Here is a 21,259-nt window from a genome sequence, read left to right as displayed (position 1 = left end):
CCTCCCTCGCTAGTTTCTATCATGACAACCCACTGACACACTACCCAAGAATACAAGATGCTCTTCTCCACGCGCTGAACTCCCATTCTACGAACTGGCCCACGGCTATCCAATCGCATGCACTCGCTCTGCTGCGCTCTGGCGAAGTGACAACCTTTCCCGCCCTACTGAGTCGCGTGCTTGAAGATGTCCGCCACGATTCTGCCCTCAACCCCATATCATCGAACTCGAACGGAACGAGCGCTAAGCCTGCAACAAACGGCGATGCCACGAAGACTAATGGCGCGACCGACGCTAAGCCTAGTCTTGCTGTGCCGGAGTCGGTAATCGACGAGGCTCTTCGCGTCACCAGGGAGAGCCTAGAAGCTGTTTGCGACATCGAGGACGAAGGAACCGCTTAAGATGCGGCTATGCCTTGAAACGTTTGAACAAAAATCCCCAAGTCAAGAGGTGACAGAATACATCTCGTCGCATCGGAAAATCTGCCCGGCATTCTGAATTACGACAAAATCGAAGACAAAATCCAAACAATGCGAGAAGCCCAACCAAGGGTTCGACAACTCGGGTGCTTACCACCATAAACCACCATGTCCTACATACGCAAAGCCGGACAAGTTAGGATACGCCCAAACGAATAGCTTAATGGGGGCCTTTCTTGAATAGCAGACTAACCCATATTATATATAATACACAACAAACATACTCGCGCGGGTGTTGGAAGGGAGACAGGATCCCAAAAACATGAACACGAGACGATAACTACGTATGACACAAATGAATAGACATTACCCTGATGATAACCTCTGACAAGTTTGCTACGGCGGAAAATAAATGCTTGCCTTTCTTGGCGCCCCAAGGCATCATGATGTACTTTTATGGATATCTCCACGTGAAGGAGAGAAATGTTCCTTTCCAGCTGCAAACTGATGGAGCTCTCTGCTTCATTGTATTAGGGCGACCGCTCAACAAGAGCCTTGTATCAAAGGCCATACAGTACAGGGCCCAAACAGGAAGCGCCCATCTCAACGAAGATTTAGTCTATGGCGTTTGCGAACAGAGGACAAGCAATTTAGCACACACGAGAAACAATCACTTTGAGACTTGATATAAAGCTAAGGGAATCAATTTCATCATCTATCAAACGCAAATCCGTCTCGAGTCACACAGTGACTGCTTTCATATCCTTCTGGCTCATCAGAAATGCCAGGATCAGGTTGCCGTTCTTCTTTGCTCTACCATTCTACCAACTCCCATTCGAATATCGGCAGCATAGAATGCGTGAGTAGATTACTCACTAGCAACCTACGAGCCAATGTAGAGATGTGCGAGTGAAATTATTAGAATACAAAGGACTCATGTCCATACAGTCGTTGCCGTCCTTAGTCGTAGAGATCATCATCGTTGCCAGCATCGCCAAATGAGTTACCACCGTCAGCACCAGCAGCCTCGGCACCGGCCTCGGGGAACTTGAAGAAGGCACCAGGGCCAGCGTTCTTCATCTGTTGGGCAAAAGCCTCGTACCGGCGGATCTCAACGTCAGATACTGATCGGCGAGCCATCTGCATGGCCTCCTCGAAGTGGGCCTTGGTCAACTCGGGCACGGGATCCTCGGCATCCTCGTCTGTGTCCATCTCGTCACCAGCAGCCTCGCGAGCCTTCTGGCGCTCGATATCGGCAGCGATAGACTCCTTGATAGCGATCTTGACAGCACGCTGTGTGATGAAACCGATATCAGCACCAGAGAAACCGTGGGTCTTGGAGGCGATGTAGCCGAAGTCGATGTCGGAGGCGATGGGGGTCTTGCGGAGCTGGGCCTTGATAATGCTGAGACGACCAGGCTCATCGGGCAGAGGTACATAGATGAGCGAGTCGAGACGACCAGGTCGGCACAGAGCAGGGTCTAGCTGCTCGGGTCGGTTGGTGGCGCCAATAACGAAGACGTTCTTCTTTGAAGTCATACCGTCCATCTCAGTCAGAAGCTGGTTGACGACACGGTCAGAGGCACCACCAGCATCACCCATGGATCCGCCACGAGCCTTGGCAATGGAATCAAGTTCGTCAAGGAAGACAACACAAGGAGCGGCAGCACGAGCCTTGTCGAAGATGTCTCGGATATTGCTCTCAGACTCACCAAACCACATGCTGAGAAGCTCGGGTCCCTTGACGGAGATGAAGTTGGCGGCACACTCGTTGGCAACGGCCTTGGCCAACATAGTTTTACCCGTACCAGGAGGACCAAAGAACAGTACACCTCGAGAAGGAGACATGCCGAACTTGAGGTACTTCTCGGGGTGATCGACAGGGTACTGAACGTTCTCCTTGAGATCCTGCTTGACCTCCTCGAGACCGCCAATATCCTCCCAGCGAACGTTGGGAACCTCGACAACGGCGACCTCGCGGAGAGCGGAGGGGTTGGACACACCGAGGGCGAAACGGAAGTTCTCCATGGTGACACCGAGAGAGTCAAGAACCTCGGCATCGATTGTGTCCTCGTCGAGATCGATGAGATCCATTTTCTCACGAATCTGCTGCATGGCTGCCTCGGAACAGAGGGCAGCAACATCGGAACCGACGTAGCCGTGTGTCTCGGAGGCAATCTGCTCCAGGTCGACGTCATCGCCGAGCTTCATATTCTTGGTGTGAATCTGAAGAATCTCAAGACGACCGGTAGGGTCAGGAATACCAATGTCGACCTCACGATCGAAACGGCCGAATCGTCGAAGGGCGGGATCGATAGAGTTGGGACGGTTGGTAGCGGCCATCACGACGACGTTGGAGCGGGCCTTCATACCGTCCATGAGGGTAAGGAGCTGAGAGACGACTCGTCGCTCGACCTCACCATTGGTCTTCTCACGCTTGGGGGCGATAGAGTCGATTTCATCGATGAAGATGATGGCAGGGGAGTTCTTCTCAGCCTCCTCGAAAGCCTTTCGAAGGTTTGACTCAGATTCACCAGCCATCTTGGACATGATCTCAGGACCGTTGATGAGGAAGAAGAAAGCACCAGTCTCGTTGGCAACAGCTCGAGCCATTAGAGTCTTACCGGTACCGGGGGGGCCGTAGAGCAGAACACCCCGGGGAGGCTTGATACCAATAGATTTGAAAAGCTGAGGATGGCGGAGAGGAAGCTCAACCATCTCTCGGATCTGGGCCATTTGCTTTCGGCATCCACCAATGTCATCATAACCAACCTCGTTGAGGTTGTTCTCTTCCTCGTCTCGCTGGATAGGCTCACCCTCGCAGTGAATAACAGTATCTTGTGCGACGATACCATACTCGGGAGGATCGACCTCGACAACCTTGAATTCTACTTGTCTCATACCACCGCGGACGATAAACAAGTCTCCTTGGCGAACAGGTCGGTAAGCTTCTCGGAAGTAGGGAGCGAGGAAAACGTCGAACAATGAACCGGTGATACCCTCGACGGTATCAGCGATGGGGAGAACAGCAATTCGCTTGGCCTGCAGAAACGTTAGAGGCTAGTTCATTTTTATAGTCGGTGGTTACTGACGTATTTGATATCCGGGCAAGGGTGGATGGTGATCATATCACCGTGCTTGACTCTCAAGTTGTGGCGAACGACTCGGTTGATGCGAGCGCTACCATCATCGAGTTCCTCGTCAGCAAGAACGATGAGGACGGTGTCCTTTCTCTTCTTGCCTCGAACCAGAACGGTATCACCTCGGAAAAGCTGGAGCTGGTCCATAGTGGCCTCGGAGAGGGCGATAATGCTGTTGTCATCGTTGACGGCATCGGTGACCCTTGGTGATGTCAGTAATTGTATGCGATAGGTACAGCGCAAAGCACCTACATCAACTGGTTAGGCTTCTTCTTCTTCTTGAGAATCGCAGTCGCGACATCATCTTCCTGTACAGCGGTTAGCGGCATGTTGGGCAATCTCATCAGATGGGATGACACGAACGTTCTTGACCTCGGCGCCGGAAGGGTCGCTGTATCTTGTCAGTGATTCCGCTTGGCAAAATAACAGTGATCGGAATAGATCCAGATTTGGGTTTTCACATACGTCAAGTTGACCTTCTTGTGGGGGTGGTGCTCGTCAGGCTGGGGAGCCATGATGGTTATCTGGATGCTTCAGGCGAAGCTGATGCTGGCTCGGTGATGACGAAAGGAGGGGGAGCTGTGAGTGTTGCAAGATAGAAAAAGCCAAGTGCTGGCTCTTGCGTGTGTGACGAGGGTTTAAATAGAAATTGCAGAAAAGGGAGACTTCGTGGGGAGATGTAAAGACAAAAGTTTGTGTTGAAGGTTAAGAGATGCAAGAGTTAAAGCAGAGGTGAGGTCGGAGGTAAGGTAACGAAGGTTCGAGCTGTTCTCAAAGGCCACAGGGCACCCTTCCCTCTCATCGGAACTGTTTGACAGCGATTCACTGGCCGACCGCCACAGCTGTGGGCCAATGATATCACCGGACGCCCTGAACCGGGGCGGAACAATGATGTTGCAGTGTTGGAAGTAGCTTAGCTTGATGGTGGGGCTCTAGGCTGGCACTAGCATGATGAAGCAGAGGCGGGCGCAAGGCGGTAGCAACAGGCAAACAGAGAGTGACGACTACAAAGGCAAAACAGGTGGAAGCCAGCAGAAGCTTCCATTGTGCTGTAACAAGGTGAGTTTTGGTTGCGAAATGGACTTTTAGTTTTCTCTATAATGATTTTAAACATACTGCGCAAATTACCCTTTCTTACACATATTCGCTCATGATCCCGCCACCTTGTTGAGTGCCACGCAGGAACCGTGGACAGAACTTAACTCTTGCATTGGTAGCTCAGTCTACTACTACCGCCCAGACTGTCTGGTCTGCATATGGCGGTCATGGTGGATCGTCAAAGGCTTCCATTTGTTGCGCGGCCTCAGTTGCACTGTTAAGTACCTAACGATACATATGTATCAAGTCTTGACTCATTCGCCATTTTCCAACACTGCCCTGGTGCTTTTTTGCCCACTATAATTTACTTAGGGATCTCATAGATCCAGTCGCCTCTTCGCCATCTTGAATCTCGAATCACCCGGTAACCTACTGTACACTGCTGACAAACATGATGGAACGATATCTGCCATTGAACTTGTCGGCGAGGTAAGGAATGGTGTCAACCGGGGCCGTGCTATGACTCGGGGCATCTGGGCATCCTCAAACCACTTCCTCTCGACCGTGAGGGTACTAGCTGCAGTTATTCCTCGTCCGAGCTTCAAGCTTCTCGCATTTATCTACCATCCTAACTATCTAGGTACCTACCTACACTGTCTGGAATTACCCTGGAGCTACAGAACTTACAACCAATCAAAAGCTCTGTTGTCATGTTCAACTTGTGATTAACACCATGAGGGAGCACATTTGTATGAATCTACTATGCTGATTTCATTTTTCCCATCGCAGGTACATCCCGCCCGGCGATGTATCTCTACCAACAATTCTGAACTCACTAGGCATGTGAGAAAGTTTATTGTGTGATCATGGAAGCAAGTATCAAGACTATCGTCACATCATGCATCATAAAGCTATCACATTGAACCGCACGGAGAGATAACTACTACTCATCCTTCTCAAACGCATCATTGAGATACGTCACAAAGGTGTCTCTCAGCCGTGAAGACTTCATATCGCCCACAGCCTCCAATCCAATACCACCTCTATTCAGCCCCATGAACGCCCGCCTTAGTCTTTGTAATTGCGGGAGGCCAACCTTTTTCCCCGTGGGCAAATGTATCGTCAGTTCTACAGAGCCAGACGGTATCCGTACCTCGTCAACATCGTCACCCTCTCGCTGTGCTTCGACTATGCGCTTCACAACATCCGACGTCTCGCGATCCAGGAGATACAAGTAGTCGCCACTCTCCTCGCGGCCGCGCTGTATCGTTGCTTGATTCGGACGCACAACCTTGCGGGCTTCACCGGCGATTGCGTCCCAGAGGTCGGAGAAGACCTTGTTGGTTTGGGCATCATCGTCCTCCCAGATAAGTGTGAAGAGAGGACTGTCCCACCTGGTCATCGGATTGGGTTCTTCGTATCGAAAGACTAAGTTGTCCCAGTTGCCGGGCTCGTACGGCTCTGCAGAGTCCACGATCATATCACCGGAAGTTGTAGCTGAAGACGTTGCTTCTTCTTCTTTATTCACAGCCCTGGATGCCCCAGCCTCTCTCTTCTCTAGTCTGGCCTCGTTAACCTCCCGTGCCTTATCCACTGAACATCCAATCTGCAGTATACAGCTCGGTGTGCGCACAGCCTTAGATTCGCAGTGTAGTTGGTATCGCCAACCCTTGATGTAATTTAAGCCATCAAGAATCACGATATCCTTGTCGCTAAGTACGCGCTTCACGGCGCCATAGATTGTAGCGCGAGCATCCTTCTCTGAGGCGTTGGCAGACCTGGTATGTGCTGGGAGACTTGAAAGATCGTAAACGGAACGGGAGATGGAGAGGGACTCATCAGAGATGAGGTGTAGGCGATATTTCGAATCGGCGATACGATTGGAGAGGTAATTGTAGAGTTGTTGTGATCGTGTCGACTTGCCTGAGGTAGGTAGTCCAGAGACAATGATGAGCTGGGTAATGATTTAGCTGAGGGGTCGTGCAAGTTGTCACAAAGTGGGGGACACACAGGCATCGTCTGGTGAGAGGAAATGATTCAGACTTCCCAGATCGACAACTACCCTTGGAAATAGTAGGATGCGGATAAGAGGCCTCTTTCGGCGCTGTCGAAGTTGGTTTGGAGGTCTCGTTAGTGGAGGAAGTTGTCGATTGGAGAATTTTAGAAAGGCTCGACGTCATTTGGAGGGTTCACTTTGTGTGGGGTTACTTTAGCTTACTTGTAGTGCCTGCGAGAAGACCCTTGATAGATCAACAGAACAAGCTCGAGTGAGTCAAATCACGGCCTCATACGATGTAATTCGTTTTCAGCTGAGGACCAGTACTTCAAGTCTTCAGCAGGAAAATAATTCGAGGCGGCAAAGCCGAAGTAACCAAGGTACCCTCCCTGGTCTTGGGCAGATATCGATACTCGCAGTTTCAAGAACTTCCACGGAAGAGGAATTTCAAAATTCTAGGTATTCAAGAAAGAGCCTTCCCTTGCAGGTACAAGCCACGATCTTACATGCAGAAGAAGCGTCACCGATCAACATATTCGCTCTCGCTTTGGTCGTTCACACGGATCACGGCACTCGAATAGACAGCCCTACAAGGTAAGGTTCGTTACAGCCACAGACCCGAACCTTGTAATCCCATTTGAGTAGATCTTGAGCTAAACCAAATTGGGCATGCGATTCGATGAATGCACTCAGCCTTGGAGGGATATCGCATTCTGATTGTGCATGCGACCCTGTATATCGGGAATCTGATGCCACACAGCGGCAACATCTATGGTTAAGTCTCTGTTTCTCATGCATATCTGGTAAAGGACCTTGTCTCGTTTGGGTAACTGTCTCGAGCTGTCGATATTCAGTGGGAACAACTGAGGCTATGATATTGCCGTTCTGCCGACTGTACAGCATCTCCTATATTCAAGCTGGGAATGTGAGTCGACGGTGACATGTATAAGTATGCCTGTATGTCTCAAGTCGAGAGAAACATTCAATAGATCAGAACAGCAATATAATTATCGCTTCTTCATTCAATACTCTTCTCCTAACATCAATTCATCTACAAATCAACTATTCTCCAAGGACCATCTTGAGACTCAACCGATTTTCTGTTCACATAGGTACTTACCACAACACATTCAACTATAATGGCTCGACCTATGGACGCTCACGATGACATCGCCATCGCCGAGATTGTCATCTATACCTTCATCCTCATCGGAGCCCTCTTTCTCTGCAAGAGCCATGGCTTTGGACGCACTGCTGGCTGGCTCTACATCTGCATCCTATCGCTTGCCCGTCTAATCGGCTCTTCAATGCTACTTGCAACCATCAACGACCCAAGCAACACAAGCCTCTACGTTGGCTGGCTAACTCTGAACGGTCTCGGTCTCGGCCCCTTGATTCTTATCCTTCTCGGCCTGCTTAGTCGTTGCTTCGATTCAATCAAGCGACAGGGCGGCCCCAGCGTTCTACCAATCTATCAGCGCGCGATCCAACTCCTGATGCTTGCTGCCATCATCCTTATCTCAGTTGGCGGTGCCAACTCGGACTACGAACTCAACGGCTCCTCTCCCAGTGTCAAGTACAACTCCGAGTGCAAGATTGGTGTCATTCTCATGATTATTGTACTTGTCTTGGTTTTGGGCCAGTTCTTCCTTGCTCTCCGTAGCCAGTCCTACATTGCTGATGGAGAGCATCGACTTCTCATTGCCGTTGGTGCCTCTCTGCCCTTTGTCATTGTCCGACTTGCCTACACCTGCGCTCTCATCCTTGGCGGCCACAAGCAGGATGTTTGGATGTATCTCGGTGCTGGTATAATCATGGAGATGATGGTCGCGATCATCTGCGAGGCCGTCGGATTCACTCTCTGTAAGGCTCCTAAACCCACAGAGAGCCAGGAGATTATTAACATTAAGGACTCGACTGAAGCATAAGCAAGTGATGTCTAAGAAGACCTTTGATTATATTGTAACAAAACGTTGAAGCGTTCGATTTCACAGACGCATTTGGGTATAGAGGAGCCTTGATCTACATACAATACAGATTTCCTATGTCTAGCGAGCAAACAAAGACTTGATAAATATTTCCGTCAATTCAATTCTTAACATGAACGTTCCGCATGTCTCTCATTTAAGTCATCTGGCCTTTCCAGAATGCTCGACAAGATAGAGAAATCACAAAAGATTATTTCAGAAAGTCACAATCTCTCCCACCCCACAAGATCAGGGTATAAATGCGTTAAAGAGGCAGTCCAAAGAAGCATTCCAAAAGTGGCAACTCAGAAGAGTACATCCAAGGTTTACATGACCACACAGCAGGCCTTCTCCAGCTTCTTCAGGATCCAAGGCAGTACCTGCCCGTCGTCGTTCTGCTGTTCCTGCTGGTGGTGCTGAGGCTGATGATGTTGAGGCTGGTGATGCTGTTGCCCACCATGGTGACCACCGTAGCCACCAGAGTGCGAGGGAGGGACAGGATCTCCGCCCTGGAGGTTGATGATAATCCGCCCAGTATTGTCCTCATCGGTTTCGTATCGGAGGCCGAGTTCTTGGCACAGCTCCTCGACCTTGGGTTTGAGCTTTTGGACACCACCAGCTGAGTGGTGTCCCTTGCCGACGATGGCATAGAGATGTGTCTGTCCGTTGCGCTGATCTGCACGAATGCGCTCCTCAAGAATTCGCTCAGCCTCCTCGACGTAGAGACCGTGAAGATCGATCGAGTCCGCCTCTACACGACCAGAAGCGTTGTTCTCACGGAAGATGAAATCGGCCGCTTGCTGGTTGTAATCATCCATACGGGCAGCATGTGCCTTGCCCTGATTGGAGAGCTCCTTTGCCCCAGCACCATCGCCATCTTCATATGCCTGACGCGACTGCAAGCAAAGTTAGCTACCTTGTATTGCCCTCCGGCCAACACGGGTTGTATTCAACGTACACGCGCGAAGCAATCGTTGCGCTTCTCGGCCTCAGCGCGCGCCAAGTCTCTCAATCGGTCGTACTCTTGTTCGATATCGTCATCGTCGTGAGCAAAGGCTAACCAGATCGAACTGTCAGTGTTTGACGTCTCATATCAAAGCGCCGCACTTCGAAGTCTCGCGTTGCCGATTCCGGCGCAAACAACAACTTTGTTGTTCCATGTTCTTTGTGATGACGTACCGCGACCGCCCAGTCGATGCATAGGAATAGACATTTTTTTTTTTTTAAGTCTGGATAGTCCAATTCCAACCGTTGCCCGTTTTGTCTACCCAAGAAGAGGACCTTTTTTGCCGTTCCCGTTGTTCCGGGCTCTGTCGGTGAGAAAGTTGAAGCTTGGGCTCTGGTGTTGAGCTGGCGATCTGCAAGTGTTGTCAATTAGTGGCGCCGCCAAGCTACAGTGATATGGTGCCAACCTAGGCGGGTATAGCTATTCGTCTATATACGGCACCTATCAACTATTTTCCTGCCACTTCCTTGCCCTTTGCCATCTTCATAGACACGAGGCCTCTTCAGAGCACTCCCGGGCCGAGAGAAGCTTGTTTAGTGGCGATAGAGATCTAGACCTTAAGGCCCCAACTAACTACAGAGCATCGCATGCATCTATTGTTCCAGCCACCCGAGGTTTCAGATCAGCTTCGCCACCACAACGTTGCACATCCGTAGGGAGAGTGATTTGAGCTTTGAATTTCTGATAAACAGCGAAAGATTCATGCTTGTCTTGGAAATAGACTTCAGTCACCGCCTGAATATGAATGAGTCTTGATCTAATAGCTGGGCAATCGCTTCCAGTGTTGAGTTGAGCCATCAGCCAATCACATAGGCTCTAGACTTCTCGTACACCAGATGGATAGAATACTCTATCCTATGATCTCTTCTCTTCATTACAAGCGTCTATTATTATACACATGTCAGCAGCAATTATAGCAATATCTACAGCAAGCAGTGTAAATCTGCCGACAAATTCTTATATAAAGTTTCAGCCACTAGAAGTCAAGTCGAGGCAAGAGAACAAAGCAACCGGAAGGTCTTTTTGACAACACCAAACTTTAATAACAACTAGCAGAGGGTTTTGGGAACTTATAAGTGATAGTGGCAGCCCGCTGATAATTGATTTCCTGTTACGGGGTTTGATTTATACGCCTCCATTCTCAATAAGTGTCTCTGGTTAGGCTGAGAAGCTTTGGCCTAGAAACAGACTTTCGATCTTGACGATTGCCATTCCCGATGGCTGTACGGATATTCAAGCCAATTTCAATGTCTGACAGGGTTACATTGACTCGGCACTGTCCTCTACGAGGTTTCTGGTTGAGAGTTGCATCGCTGAATTGACCTCAACCTCGGACAGAATCATGTTGCTTCGCATGCCATCCGTCATCCAATGACCCAAAAGCCGACCCAAGGCTAACATCAACGCATCGTGGGAGTACCGGTCCACAGCTTTGCTTGAAATTGCCTCGTAAGTAGTGTTGTGGCTTGCTCGGGTGGTCGTCGCCTCGTCTTTGTCTGACTCTAATAAGTTCTACTTGACATATCATGTAAAACTCAACCGCCACAGCCGTTCTTGTTGGTACAGGCTTCAATATCATGTAGAGAGAACCGCTTTCCTGTTGCCATTGCATACTAAAGACTGTCATTCATCGTCGGCGTGAGAAAACGTCAGAGGCTGACCCAGACCATCCCATCCGCACACCGGATTGCTGAACTCCGTTTGAGATTTAACTAAGAATCTGACTGGCTTCAACTGTCACTTGAGTTGTCTAATCTGAGTTGATCAGGCTATGATCAAGTTTGTCACTTGACAATAGCTCTTTCGCTATACATCCTTGAATGGATTGTTTGTTAGAGGGACTTGTCATGGTCATGCTGGTCTCATCCTACCAAAGTTTCCAGAGCAAGGTCAGATGCAAAATCTTTCAACAATTAACCGGTAGTAAGTGAGCCTCGAGGAATAATGAGCATTTGGCTGTTACAGAGCTTCACAACTCTTGTTGTGAGAGTGTCTGCGTTGAGTAGGTAGCCACCGTCTTTATATGAATTTACTGGGCGTGCAATACTGAAGATCAGTCTCAGATACTAAAGTTAGCAACCAAAGATCATATGTTACATCGCATGGAAAAGAGAAGCATCTTTGATCTTATTCCAAGCCTCGGTTGGGTACCAGCCCGAGATGATGCCATTCAGAGGTTGTATTGGAGATGATTTGCATGTTATGAGCATCAGTAGGAGATCAAAAGCGGAACAAGTCTGCCATGTGGCCACCCTGTTTGAAGAAATGGTCCCGTCTAGAAACTTGATGACTCCACTTCGCTAAATGAATATCGTGCTGGAGCTTGAAAGTCTGAGTGGTCTCGGTGTTGTTTAAATTGCCTTATTTCATCAAGAGCCCACGCGAAATTTGGGGTCCGAGAGCTTCTTCAGCTAGCAAGGATGGGTGGTCTTGAGTTTGATACACAGTATTTCCAGCCAGCGATATCCGCACCGCTGTGGAAAGTTATGACAACATCGATCAAGACGGACGCAGTCGCGCGCCCGTGTATCGTAGATGATGATCATCATCATCATAACGTTCGTGTGCTGAGCACCAAGTTCCTGGAACTCGGAAGCTCAGAGCAAGGATAACCAATCATTCAATGTGAGGTTGAAGATCTGAGACTTGGATCTTAGCGAATGGATTTAATGGACCGATCACTCCCCAAAGAACGAACAATCTTGAAACAATTCCAAAAAGCAAGTGGGCAGGCATTAAACTTTAGCCGGTGGAATCCGGATAACGTTTTCTACCAAATATTGACAAACATCGTGATTCTGTAGCGCAGGTGATCAGAGATCCCAGGGACTTGGAGAGGTCTGATCACCAACCATGGAGACATCGCCAGCCAACTACCAAAGAAACGTGTGGGCCAACACGGAATCGCCTTTATAATTCGGCACTAACCAGAACTGCCAATTACTGAAAAGGACCAATTACCATTGGGGGTGTGGCCGAGGCTCTTGAGGATCCTCAGTTCTCGGTGCCCATTTTCCTGGGAAGATCTATGGCGTTGATTGGATCACGGCCCCTTCAACTCCATAAAGGCTAGTAGTAACGTAGTTCTCTCACCAAGTCCGCTGCACTTGAGTCAGTCGCGACGATATTACTTACAAGCCCTCTTCACAGGGGGCTTGGGGGACAGTGTAATACGGGAATGCTTAACCGGGCAGGAGACACCAGAAACGGACTTTGTAACTATTCCCAGATTGTTTGCTCGGACTTTGTCGATCTTGATAGCTTAACTGTCAGTGTCAGCGTCGGTCAAGGAAGACACGAACAACAAAACGTCTGAGTGTGTCTTTGGTTGTTTGATATGTACCATCGATACCGGACGGACCGTCATGCCAAACTCCCCTGCCTCACGCGGCTCGTTGATGATCGACGGAATGTCGCAGCGACACCCAGAAGCTGGCACTTCCTCTCACTAGCTGTAGATCTGATGACACCAGAGAACCACGATTTTGAGTGTTGGATAGAGAAGCGTTTCGACCGTTGCGAGGATAAGGATTCGTTAACTCCGATGAGACACAAGCACACAGGATGCAAGCTGTGTCGCAAATAAACTGCGTAGTACGGTGCTAGTGTAGCATGTTCCTGCTGCCAGCCGCACAAGCTGTTCCCGAGTTGTACTGTTATTACTGGTACAGAATGGATAGTACATAGGTTCACAATAGTAGTATACGTAGCTCAGACCGGAGAGTCTTGATCAAGACTGCAGTTCGTGATGGAAAGCGCTCCGATGTGAGAGACAAAAGGAAAAAGCAATGAAACAAGGATGACAGCACGGGCACCACAGAAGAGAATTATGGAGGTTCCTCTTCTAGATGGCTTCTGTGCCGAAAAGCGCTGCTGCTAGTGATTGACAGACCCTGGCGCTCCTCGGGCGATCCCCCTTTAGTAGCGTCTGCAACGACCCATCAACTAGGAAGACCCTGGTCAGGAGACAAGGAGCTTGGCAGACTAACAGTATCATTTGACATTCAGTGGCCTATGTGGAGCAATAGTGACAATGCTCAGTGAAGATGCTTCAAACGGCTGAAACGTTGAGTGGCCGGAGTTGAGGGCACAGAAGGAGCAACAATGCGGAGAAGATGGATACAGTAGGACACGGCAGCATTAGAGCTGGACGATAACACCAAGATAATGCCGATTGACTGCGGGAGGCGGGACAGACGCGCCTCGACGCAATGAGCCGATATCGTCTCGTGCTGAGGAGCGGAAAGACACCTCAGCTGGTGTTATTGAGGATGGTGATGATGGCGATGACGGCATGTAAAGTATCGTTTAATATGTAGATTAGTACCATGACAGTGCATAAGTGAGAAATGATAGCCAAGCCTGAAACTTCCACTGTAATTAACTTTGAGGGTGTTTGCTGACGATACATGCCTGCCTGCAGATACTCTGAAAACGAAAACAAATGGATCATGATGCAAGGTACCATGGATCGTGAGTGACATGGAGCCCCAGCACTTTTACTCTTGCGTCAACCGGTAGGTATGTACCTTACCTAGGTAAGCTGTAACAGGAGCTGTTGGCCAATCGCAACATCACATCACACGAGATACTTGAAGTAACTCCTGAACACGTCCACAGACGAATATTCGCCGTTTTAAGGTCGTATTAAGCTCAGGGCACTTATAGCGCACCTCAAAGGATTTGAGAACCTGACCTGACCTGGCCTGACGTTTCGGATCAAGTTCCCTGGCCTGTGATGATGGGCACTGCAGGCTGAATGAAACTCGGATCCGAGCCGAAATGATCAAGACTGCAACTCTACGGCTCTACGGCTTTATCAAGCTCAAACAACAAACATCGCGAATGGGTCCAAGTTCTGTATGAAGGGTGTTTCAACTGCAGAACAGAGCTTCATCAGTATCATGCAGTTAGTCATCTCTCTCAAGCCTATACCAGCCAGCCTTATTAGCCCATCGTGCCGTGCATCGAAGAGCTGTGACAACTCCACAGTTCGTAAGGATGGCCCCTATTTGTATATACATATGTACATGTTTCGTTGCCCGCAGATCGTTTGATTCTCCGTACAGTATCGAGTATGTACGTATGGCTACTGAAGTTGACTCCTCAAGCCAGAAACAGCCAAGTTCACATGTGGTGCCGTTCTTTCAACACTTCAATTGCGATATATGACTGATAACTTACTATTGATATCTTCAGGAAACGAACCATCAAAAAAGAAATTTCTCGGCCGTGTCCGATTGGCTTTTCGAACCATAAAAGCATTAGCATCGTCATGGTTGTTGTACCTAGCATCTGCCACTGTTCATCGTCTCCCACTGACGCCCTTCCTGATTCATTTGATTGTCCGCCTGCATTTTGGCTTTCATGATCATCCCGCCGCCGGGCAAGGCGCTATACTCCAGAAGGCCAGGTCTTGCCTGAATCGATTGGGACGAACGACAAAGCTCCACTGGCTCAAAGCTAATCAAGTTGTTCTGCAACCGGCCATACATGGAGTAGAGAGTAGAGAGCATAGCGATGCAACGAACGACTGGACTGAGAGCAGGTATCTTTATTAATTTGGATAGTAACTAACTAACTAGCGGGTGCTTTTCCTTTTGCGAGAGTCAGGACATCGCTTCACTACCTAGCTGATGAGACGGCCTTGTCAATGCCTGCCCGTTCGCTCCAACTTACAAACCATGCCATGCCATGCCCATCTCCCATGGATACCCACAACCAAAGCAGATGGCACCATTACTCCACCTCACCGTGGTCCTGGTCTGGCTTTGAATTGGTTCCTGGAAAAGGTTCGCTCGTTTGAGGACGGGCTTTAGCATATTGTTCAATTGGGGAACCGGCTCTTTGCAGGCGCTGGTGAATTTCTTCCTATCGCTCGCCATGCAGCACTGTCACAGCAGAATGCAATGATCATCACCATGCATTTAAGTGCATGGCTCTGGTTCCCGTCACGAGCCAGAATAGGTGGGAGCTTTGCTGGGCAACCAATGGATCGACCACTTACGACATGGAGCACGTCCAGTAGAAGCTGGATCTCTCAAGCGATACTGAAGTGGGGGAGGCTCCGAGCTCAAGGCTGCGCTGAGGAATATACACACTGTACACTTGGATGGATGCAAGCAGTGATTTGTGTACCTATCTTTGTAAGGTCACCCCAGAAATTAGAAACTGCAGGCTTTGACTCTGGTGAGTAGCCAGCCAGGCCTGCTGGCCTTGTCAGCGACCTGGCGTGCTCTTGATGCTCTCCAATCTCCCAGAGAGTGCTCTGATGGTGATGAAATGGAGTGCATGCAGAGAGGGTCTGTCCCCTGGAGTCCGCTTTGATAACCTCCAGGATGTATTGGATGGCTACCAGGGTCCAGAGTTCCCTGACCCTCACTTCAGGTAAACTTTGAGCACCGTACGATTTGCTTCGACAGCAATTGCTATCTGAATTGAAGTGAGGAGAGCTTTCCTGAGGTATATTGTTACACGAGGAATTCTAGCTTTCCCACAAAGTATCTCTGCTGATTCAGCCGGCTCGTGATAATGGACAGAGAGGCTGTGAAACCATCTTCCACTCACCCAATCTGTACATAACCCGGGTAATAAACGAGATCCATGGATCCTGATGCAAATGAAAGTGTCCGGGGCTAAAGCGGTAGCAGAGGACCCTTCTAACCAACTCTAGTAGGTAAGGTTTACCCGAAAGGTACCGGATAAACACTGAGGTTTTCTGCAAAACAAGCGGTACCTGACTGGGGTGCCTCATCTCATCTCATTTTCTTTTTCTCTTCTTTGGCTTCCAGTGCCAGACCAGTTCCCATCTGGCTGGCTCCAAGAGCTCAAGGCACGCCTCTTTTCTGTCTTGCATCCAATCAGCAGCCGCTGCACTTTCATTGACGGTGTCCCCGGCCGCATCCTTTTTTCCTTCTCTCCCAATTGCGTCCATCCTCCGCCGTCTTTAATTCTGCTTCTGTTTCTGTTGTCTGTTAACTCATTCTCTCTCCTTTCTAAAACCACAGTCCCCCCCTTCTGTGATTACTGCTTTGTGCCCCTTCCGGCTTCCAGTCCGTTTATTTAGGGTTTCCTCTACTGTATTTACTCTACTGGGGCTGTTCGATCCATTCTCATCTTCATTCTCACCCGCTTATCCTGTCCTGTCACATCCATCCCAATTCATCCGCATACCCGCCAGCCGCTTTCGCCTCTCCAGCTTCTTTGCCTTTTGCCCTCAAGCATCGACGTATCATCACCAGTAGAGAGGAGAGAGAACATTTCGCCGCCGTACCAGGTCATCGCAATCCAAGTTTGTTACTATCCAGCTCAAACGATATTACAAGGTCAATTCAGAAGGTTAGTTACCACATCGCAGTTCTCCACGCGATTGCGCCTGTTCATTTCTTTCTGTTCTTCACTTGATCACCAACCTCAATCCCAGAACAGTATGAGGTACCACCCGACGATACACCCCCTGTTCTCCACCCCCCGGGCTACCTAAAAAGCCCCAACCTCTAGGTCTAGGGGCCCCTCACCCCCTGGCCCAGGGGAGGAGGCGCGAGAGATTCCGCCCTGGGCTGGGCCTTTTTGGCCTTTGCTGGCACGACTCGTGTGTCGTGCCCCAAATTGCAGCCTCTCTTCTCCCCCAGTCGTAGTGTACCTTAGTCCCAGTCAGTCCCGGTCCCGGTCCCCAGTTACGCCAAAAGCTGCTTCTGCATCTCCTTTTCTCTTCCTTCACTCCACCTTTTTACCTTACCTCAACCTTACATCGCCTTCGCCTTCGCTTTCGTCTGCTTTTTCCATCTCATCTCTTTTCTCTTCTCTATACCTTGACAAGTCGGGATCCTTCTACCCTCGATCAGATTGTCTTTCGTCAGAGCCACGACTTGGAGCGTTGTTAATCACTAACGTCGACGGCCCTAGATTATACCCATTCGCCCACCTATTTCGCGACCACGACGGCACACGTAAACACCGCGTCGTCGACGTTGTTTAATCTGTCCCAGCATTTCCTATTAACCTTGCGAAGAAGAAAGAAGTAAACAGCACTACCGTCACAATGGGTTGCGGAATGAGCACAGAGGAGAAGGAGGGCAAGGCCCGGAATGAGGAGATTGAGAACCAGCTCAAGCGCGACAAGATGATGCAGCGAAACGAGATCAAGATGCTCCTGCTCGGTATGTTTGCCAATTGCTTCGGTCCCGCGCGATTCTCAACGCAATGAGTCGCGAAGACCGTCGATCCGGCCGCTTTCTAACACGCTCACAGGTGCTGGTGAATCTGGAAAGTCAACCATTCTGAAGCAGATGAAGCTCATTCACGAGGGTGGCTACTCGCGCGACGAGCGGGAATCCTTCAAGGAAATCATCTTCAGCAACACCGTCCAGTCAATGCGTGTTATCCTCGAGGCTATGGAGTCTCTCGAGCTTCCACTTGAGGACCAGCGCATGGAGTACCACGTTCAGACCATCTTCATGCAACCCGCTCAGATCGAAGGCGACGTCCTCCCACCTGAGGTTGGCAGCGCCATCGAGGCTTTGTGGAAGGATCGTGGTGTGCAAGAATGTTTTAAGCGATCTCGCGAGTACCAGCTTAACGACTCAGCCCGATAGTATGTGTATCTGAGGGAAACAACTATTTTCGTTTACCATACTAACCTTGAATAGCTACTTCGACAACATTGCTCGCATCGCTGCTCCTGATTACATGCCTAACGACCAGGATGTCCTCCGATCTCGTGTCAAGACAACCGGTATTACTGAGACCACATTCATCATTGGCGACCTCACATACAGAATGTTCGATGTCGGTGGTCAAAGATCCGAGCGAAAGAAGTGGATTCACTGCTTCGAGAACGTCACCACCATTCTTTTCCTGGTCGCCATCTCCGAGTACGATCAGCTCCTATTTGAGGATGAGACTGTCAACCGAATGCAGGAGGCTCTCACTCTGTTCGATTCCATCTGCAACTCAAGGTGGTTCATCAAGACATCGATCATTCTATTCCTCAACAAGATCGATCGTTTCAAGGAGAAGCTGCCTGTCAGCCCCATGAAGAACTACTTCCCTGACTACGAGGGCGGTGATGACTATGCTGCGGCTTGCGATTACATCCTCAACCGTTTCGTCAGTTTGAACCAACACGAGACTAAGCAGATCTATACCCATTTCACCTGCGCAACCGATACCACTCAGATCCGCTTCGTCATGGCGGCTGTCAATGGTAAGTTAATCCGACTCGAGCGTTATCCAAATTCCAGTATTCTAACAAGCTACAGATATCATTATCCAAGAGAACTTGCGTCTCTGTGGTCTTATCTAAATGATTTTTTTCTTGCTGTCACAAAACACGAATACCCTCGAACTTAATAACGACACTGCTTAGATGGGCCACGGGGATATGGCTCACGATTTTTTCTTGTACTCGTCACACTGGAGGAGCGAAGGCGCTAGTTAACAACTGCGCGACTCCTTGGGTCGACGACGGCTACTGACGGTCCGGCTCACCCATTACGCCAGATATACCACTAGCTTTGGCTGTGCCCAGGTCGACCTTGGTTCCGTTTCTTTGTAAGGATTTTCCGGTTGATGGATGGGAGTTGCCTTGTATCACAAAAACGTCTTTTTAAAGGGAGAAGGATTTTAAGAACGGTGGACCACAGATGATGAAGCCGCCCAGGCCAGTGGTCATGGCCGCCCATGACGTCGGGAAGATATGATTTGCCCGTTCAAGAGCGTGACGGACGAGGCTGGAAGAAGGGGTCATTATTTGCATCTAAACAGTACGGGCGATGGAGGATGGTGGTCATCTACTTTGTTTAATTACGAAACTCTTTCCTACCACTACCACTACCGCCCATGCCTTGTTACCCTCCACACGTTAGCATTGTATTGTTTACTCACTCGTCACTCGGATGCGGTGTTTTCTCGTTTAATTTCAACTATCAAGTATATTGTAAAATAATGATTTGGCGCATCTTTCGTCTGAAACAAGCACACCGCCTGTCGTCAAATTCCGCACTTCGTCTGTCTTGTTTGCTCTTTTCGCTTGGATTTTGACTCACTTTTCTTTTGGTGTATGTCTTGAAGTCAAGCCCAGTGCCCGTTTTTGCCCAGGGCAGAGGATATTGACGCGCGCTACCCACGTACGTTTCTCAACGGGGACACATCCGTACCCATCACCCTACAGAACTGTGGAGGTTTTGTCTCTAGATATGAGACAGGCATGGGAGCAGTTGGATGTTTGCTTGTGATGGTGTCCTCAAGACTGAGATAAACAAGATCATGTGACTTGACTCGACCTCGTTCTCTTTCCTAAGAGGCAGAATATACACGAGAGATGGCAAGGAAGGGAATGTTTCACAAAAACCACACAATTGGCGGCGATCTAGCTTCTACCGCTCATATCAGAAATGCATACGCAGCAAATAGTCACGTCCTATTGCGACTTAAGTGTTTCATGATCTTGTCTGTTTCGGTTGTCTCAAGTTTGTCAGGAAAACTATGCTCTACTACACTTAATAGATTATATCCGACAATCTCGGCATAAAAGTATCCCAGAGCCTTTGATTCATTCTTGCTCGAGATCGATATTGGTACAGATAGTAGTCGATCTCCGTGTAGAGCCAACCAAGACTGCCTCGCCACCAAGACTACTTGAAAGCTGCCATATACACGCTAGTCTTGCTAGCCAATCTCTGCCCTTCCTATTGGTTTGTCCTGAATACATGATCATACAAGTTGGTAAAGAAAATAGTTCGGCTGAACTGCACGGATATCGAAGAGTGGCGACATGTGTCTTGAACCGAGCCAGCCGCGCGGTACAGAAAAAAGAAAGATTCGAAAAAAGAAATGGCTGGCGGTTATTGCTCGATATGGCGTACACGCTCATAACTACGAGCATGTTGGTTTGGTGCGCAGTTTTCTCATCCAGTGGTGACACAATGCGTATTCCAATAGTAGTCTCAAGACAGAGCGTAGCCCGAAACAAGCGGCAAACTCACTTGAGATCACACAATAAGCAAGGGGTTCCAAATTCTGGTTCAGGAGAGATCAAGGAGCACTGCGGCTTGGTTAGTAGGATCCAGTGAACCGTGTGAGTGGACTCACATCACTCGCCAACTCTATAGGTTTGTTGCCTGGTCTTTTTATTCTTTTGTCTTCTGCGTGTTGGACGCATTGCTGAGGGCCGTCATAGCATTGAGCCTTGCTCAATGGAAGCGTTGTGCGTCGGCGGTCTCACTGAGCATAGAACCACTCAGTTCTCATTTGGCGGAGTGTTTAAGAGAGTCAATGCCATAGGATGCGCTTCGACATTTCCCTGAGAAGATCCTCCCGGTGACAAGGTTTCCTGAGCAGACTGCTCCGGAGAAGAAGGCTCACAGGAAGAAGGCTCATAGGAAGAAGGTTCATAGGAAGAAGTATTTTGGGAAGCGTGCTCCTGGTGGGCATCGTTCTGTGACGAAGGCTCTTGGGAGAGTGGCTCCTGGGGTTGTTCATCCCCAGAAGAGATTTGCTGGGGACCAGCCATGCCAGAAAGCTGAGCCATGAAAGCATTGCCCTCGGATGTGGCAAGGAAGTCATGCAGCTCCGCAAGGCGAATGCCAAGCTCCTCCGCAGCCCTTTCTACATGTGCAAACTTTCGTTCTCCTTGGCTCATAGCAGCGACATTTGAGACAACATTGCCGACCATGTTGTTGGTGGGACCTGGC

At 49.3% G+C, this 21,259-nt stretch overlaps 7 protein-coding genes across 7 annotated transcripts in view; 3 read left to right on the top strand and 4 right to left on the bottom strand.

The window, feature by feature from the left end:
• The window catches only part of FMAN_10304 (uncharacterized protein), a gene marked incomplete at both ends in the record, with an annotated part of 632 nt that extends 231 nt beyond the window's left edge, over positions 1 to 401 (top strand). Inside the window, one exon of the mRNA XM_041820964.1 lies at positions 50 to 401. Within this exon, the coding sequence (XP_041686792.1) occupies positions 50 to 401 (352 nt within the window). The remainder of the gene's footprint in view (positions 1 to 49) is intronic.
• Positions 402 to 1,379: 978 nt separating this feature from the next.
• Positions 1,380 to 4,074, bottom strand: FMAN_10303 (putative transitional endoplasmic reticulum ATPase; the record flags this gene model as incomplete). Its single annotated transcript, XM_041820963.1, has 5 exons — positions 1,380 to 3,461; positions 3,512 to 3,761; positions 3,812 to 3,867; positions 3,923 to 3,950; positions 4,025 to 4,074. The coding sequence occupies 5 exons, from the start codon at positions 4,072 to 4,074 to the stop codon at positions 1,380 to 1,382; spliced, it is 2,466 nt and encodes an 821-aa protein (XP_041686791.1).
• A 1,466-nt stretch (positions 4,075 to 5,540) lies between these two features.
• On the bottom strand, positions 5,541 to 6,777 carry FMAN_10302 (uncharacterized protein; the record flags this gene model as incomplete). The annotated part of the gene is made up of 2 exons (XM_041820962.1): positions 5,541 to 6,551; positions 6,604 to 6,777. The coding sequence occupies 2 exons, from the start codon at positions 6,775 to 6,777 to the stop codon at positions 5,541 to 5,543; spliced, it is 1,185 nt and encodes a 394-aa protein (XP_041686790.1).
• A 955-nt stretch (positions 6,778 to 7,732) lies between these two features.
• Positions 7,733 to 8,521, top strand: FMAN_10301 (uncharacterized protein; the record flags this gene model as incomplete). The annotated part of the gene is made up of 1 exon (XM_041820961.1): positions 7,733 to 8,521. The coding sequence occupies one exon, from the start codon at positions 7,733 to 7,735 to the stop codon at positions 8,519 to 8,521; it is 789 nt and encodes a 262-aa protein (XP_041686789.1).
• Positions 8,522 to 8,886: 365 nt separating this feature from the next.
• On the bottom strand, positions 8,887 to 9,773 carry FMAN_10300 (uncharacterized protein; the record flags this gene model as incomplete). Its single annotated transcript, XM_041820960.1, has 3 exons — positions 8,887 to 9,456; positions 9,519 to 9,616; positions 9,740 to 9,773. 3 exons carry the CDS (start codon positions 9,771 to 9,773, stop codon positions 8,887 to 8,889), a joined length of 702 nt encoding a protein of 233 aa, XP_041686788.1.
• A 7,834-nt stretch (positions 9,774 to 17,607) lies between these two features.
• FMAN_10299 (putative G protein alpha chain) lies at positions 17,608 to 18,870 on the top strand (the record flags this gene model as incomplete). The annotated part of the gene is made up of 4 exons (XM_041820959.1): positions 17,608 to 17,725; positions 17,817 to 18,159; positions 18,215 to 18,771; positions 18,827 to 18,870. 4 exons carry the CDS (start codon positions 17,608 to 17,610, stop codon positions 18,868 to 18,870), a joined length of 1,062 nt encoding a protein of 353 aa, XP_041686787.1.
• A 1,935-nt stretch (positions 18,871 to 20,805) lies between these two features.
• Positions 20,806 to 21,240, bottom strand: FMAN_10298 (uncharacterized protein; the record flags this gene model as incomplete). The annotated part of the gene is made up of 1 exon (XM_041820958.1): positions 20,806 to 21,240. One exon carries the CDS (start codon positions 21,238 to 21,240, stop codon positions 20,806 to 20,808), a length of 435 nt encoding a protein of 144 aa, XP_041686786.1.
• Positions 21,241 to 21,259: the final 19 nt, after the last annotated feature.

Source organism: Fusarium mangiferae (assembly GCF_900044065.1).
Source record: "Fusarium mangiferae strain MRC7560 genome assembly, contig: FMAN_scaffold011, whole genome shotgun sequence".
Lineage (NCBI taxonomy): Eukaryota > Fungi > Ascomycota > Sordariomycetes > Hypocreales > Nectriaceae > Fusarium > Fusarium mangiferae.
This window is presented reverse-complemented; position numbering and strand designations above follow the sequence as displayed.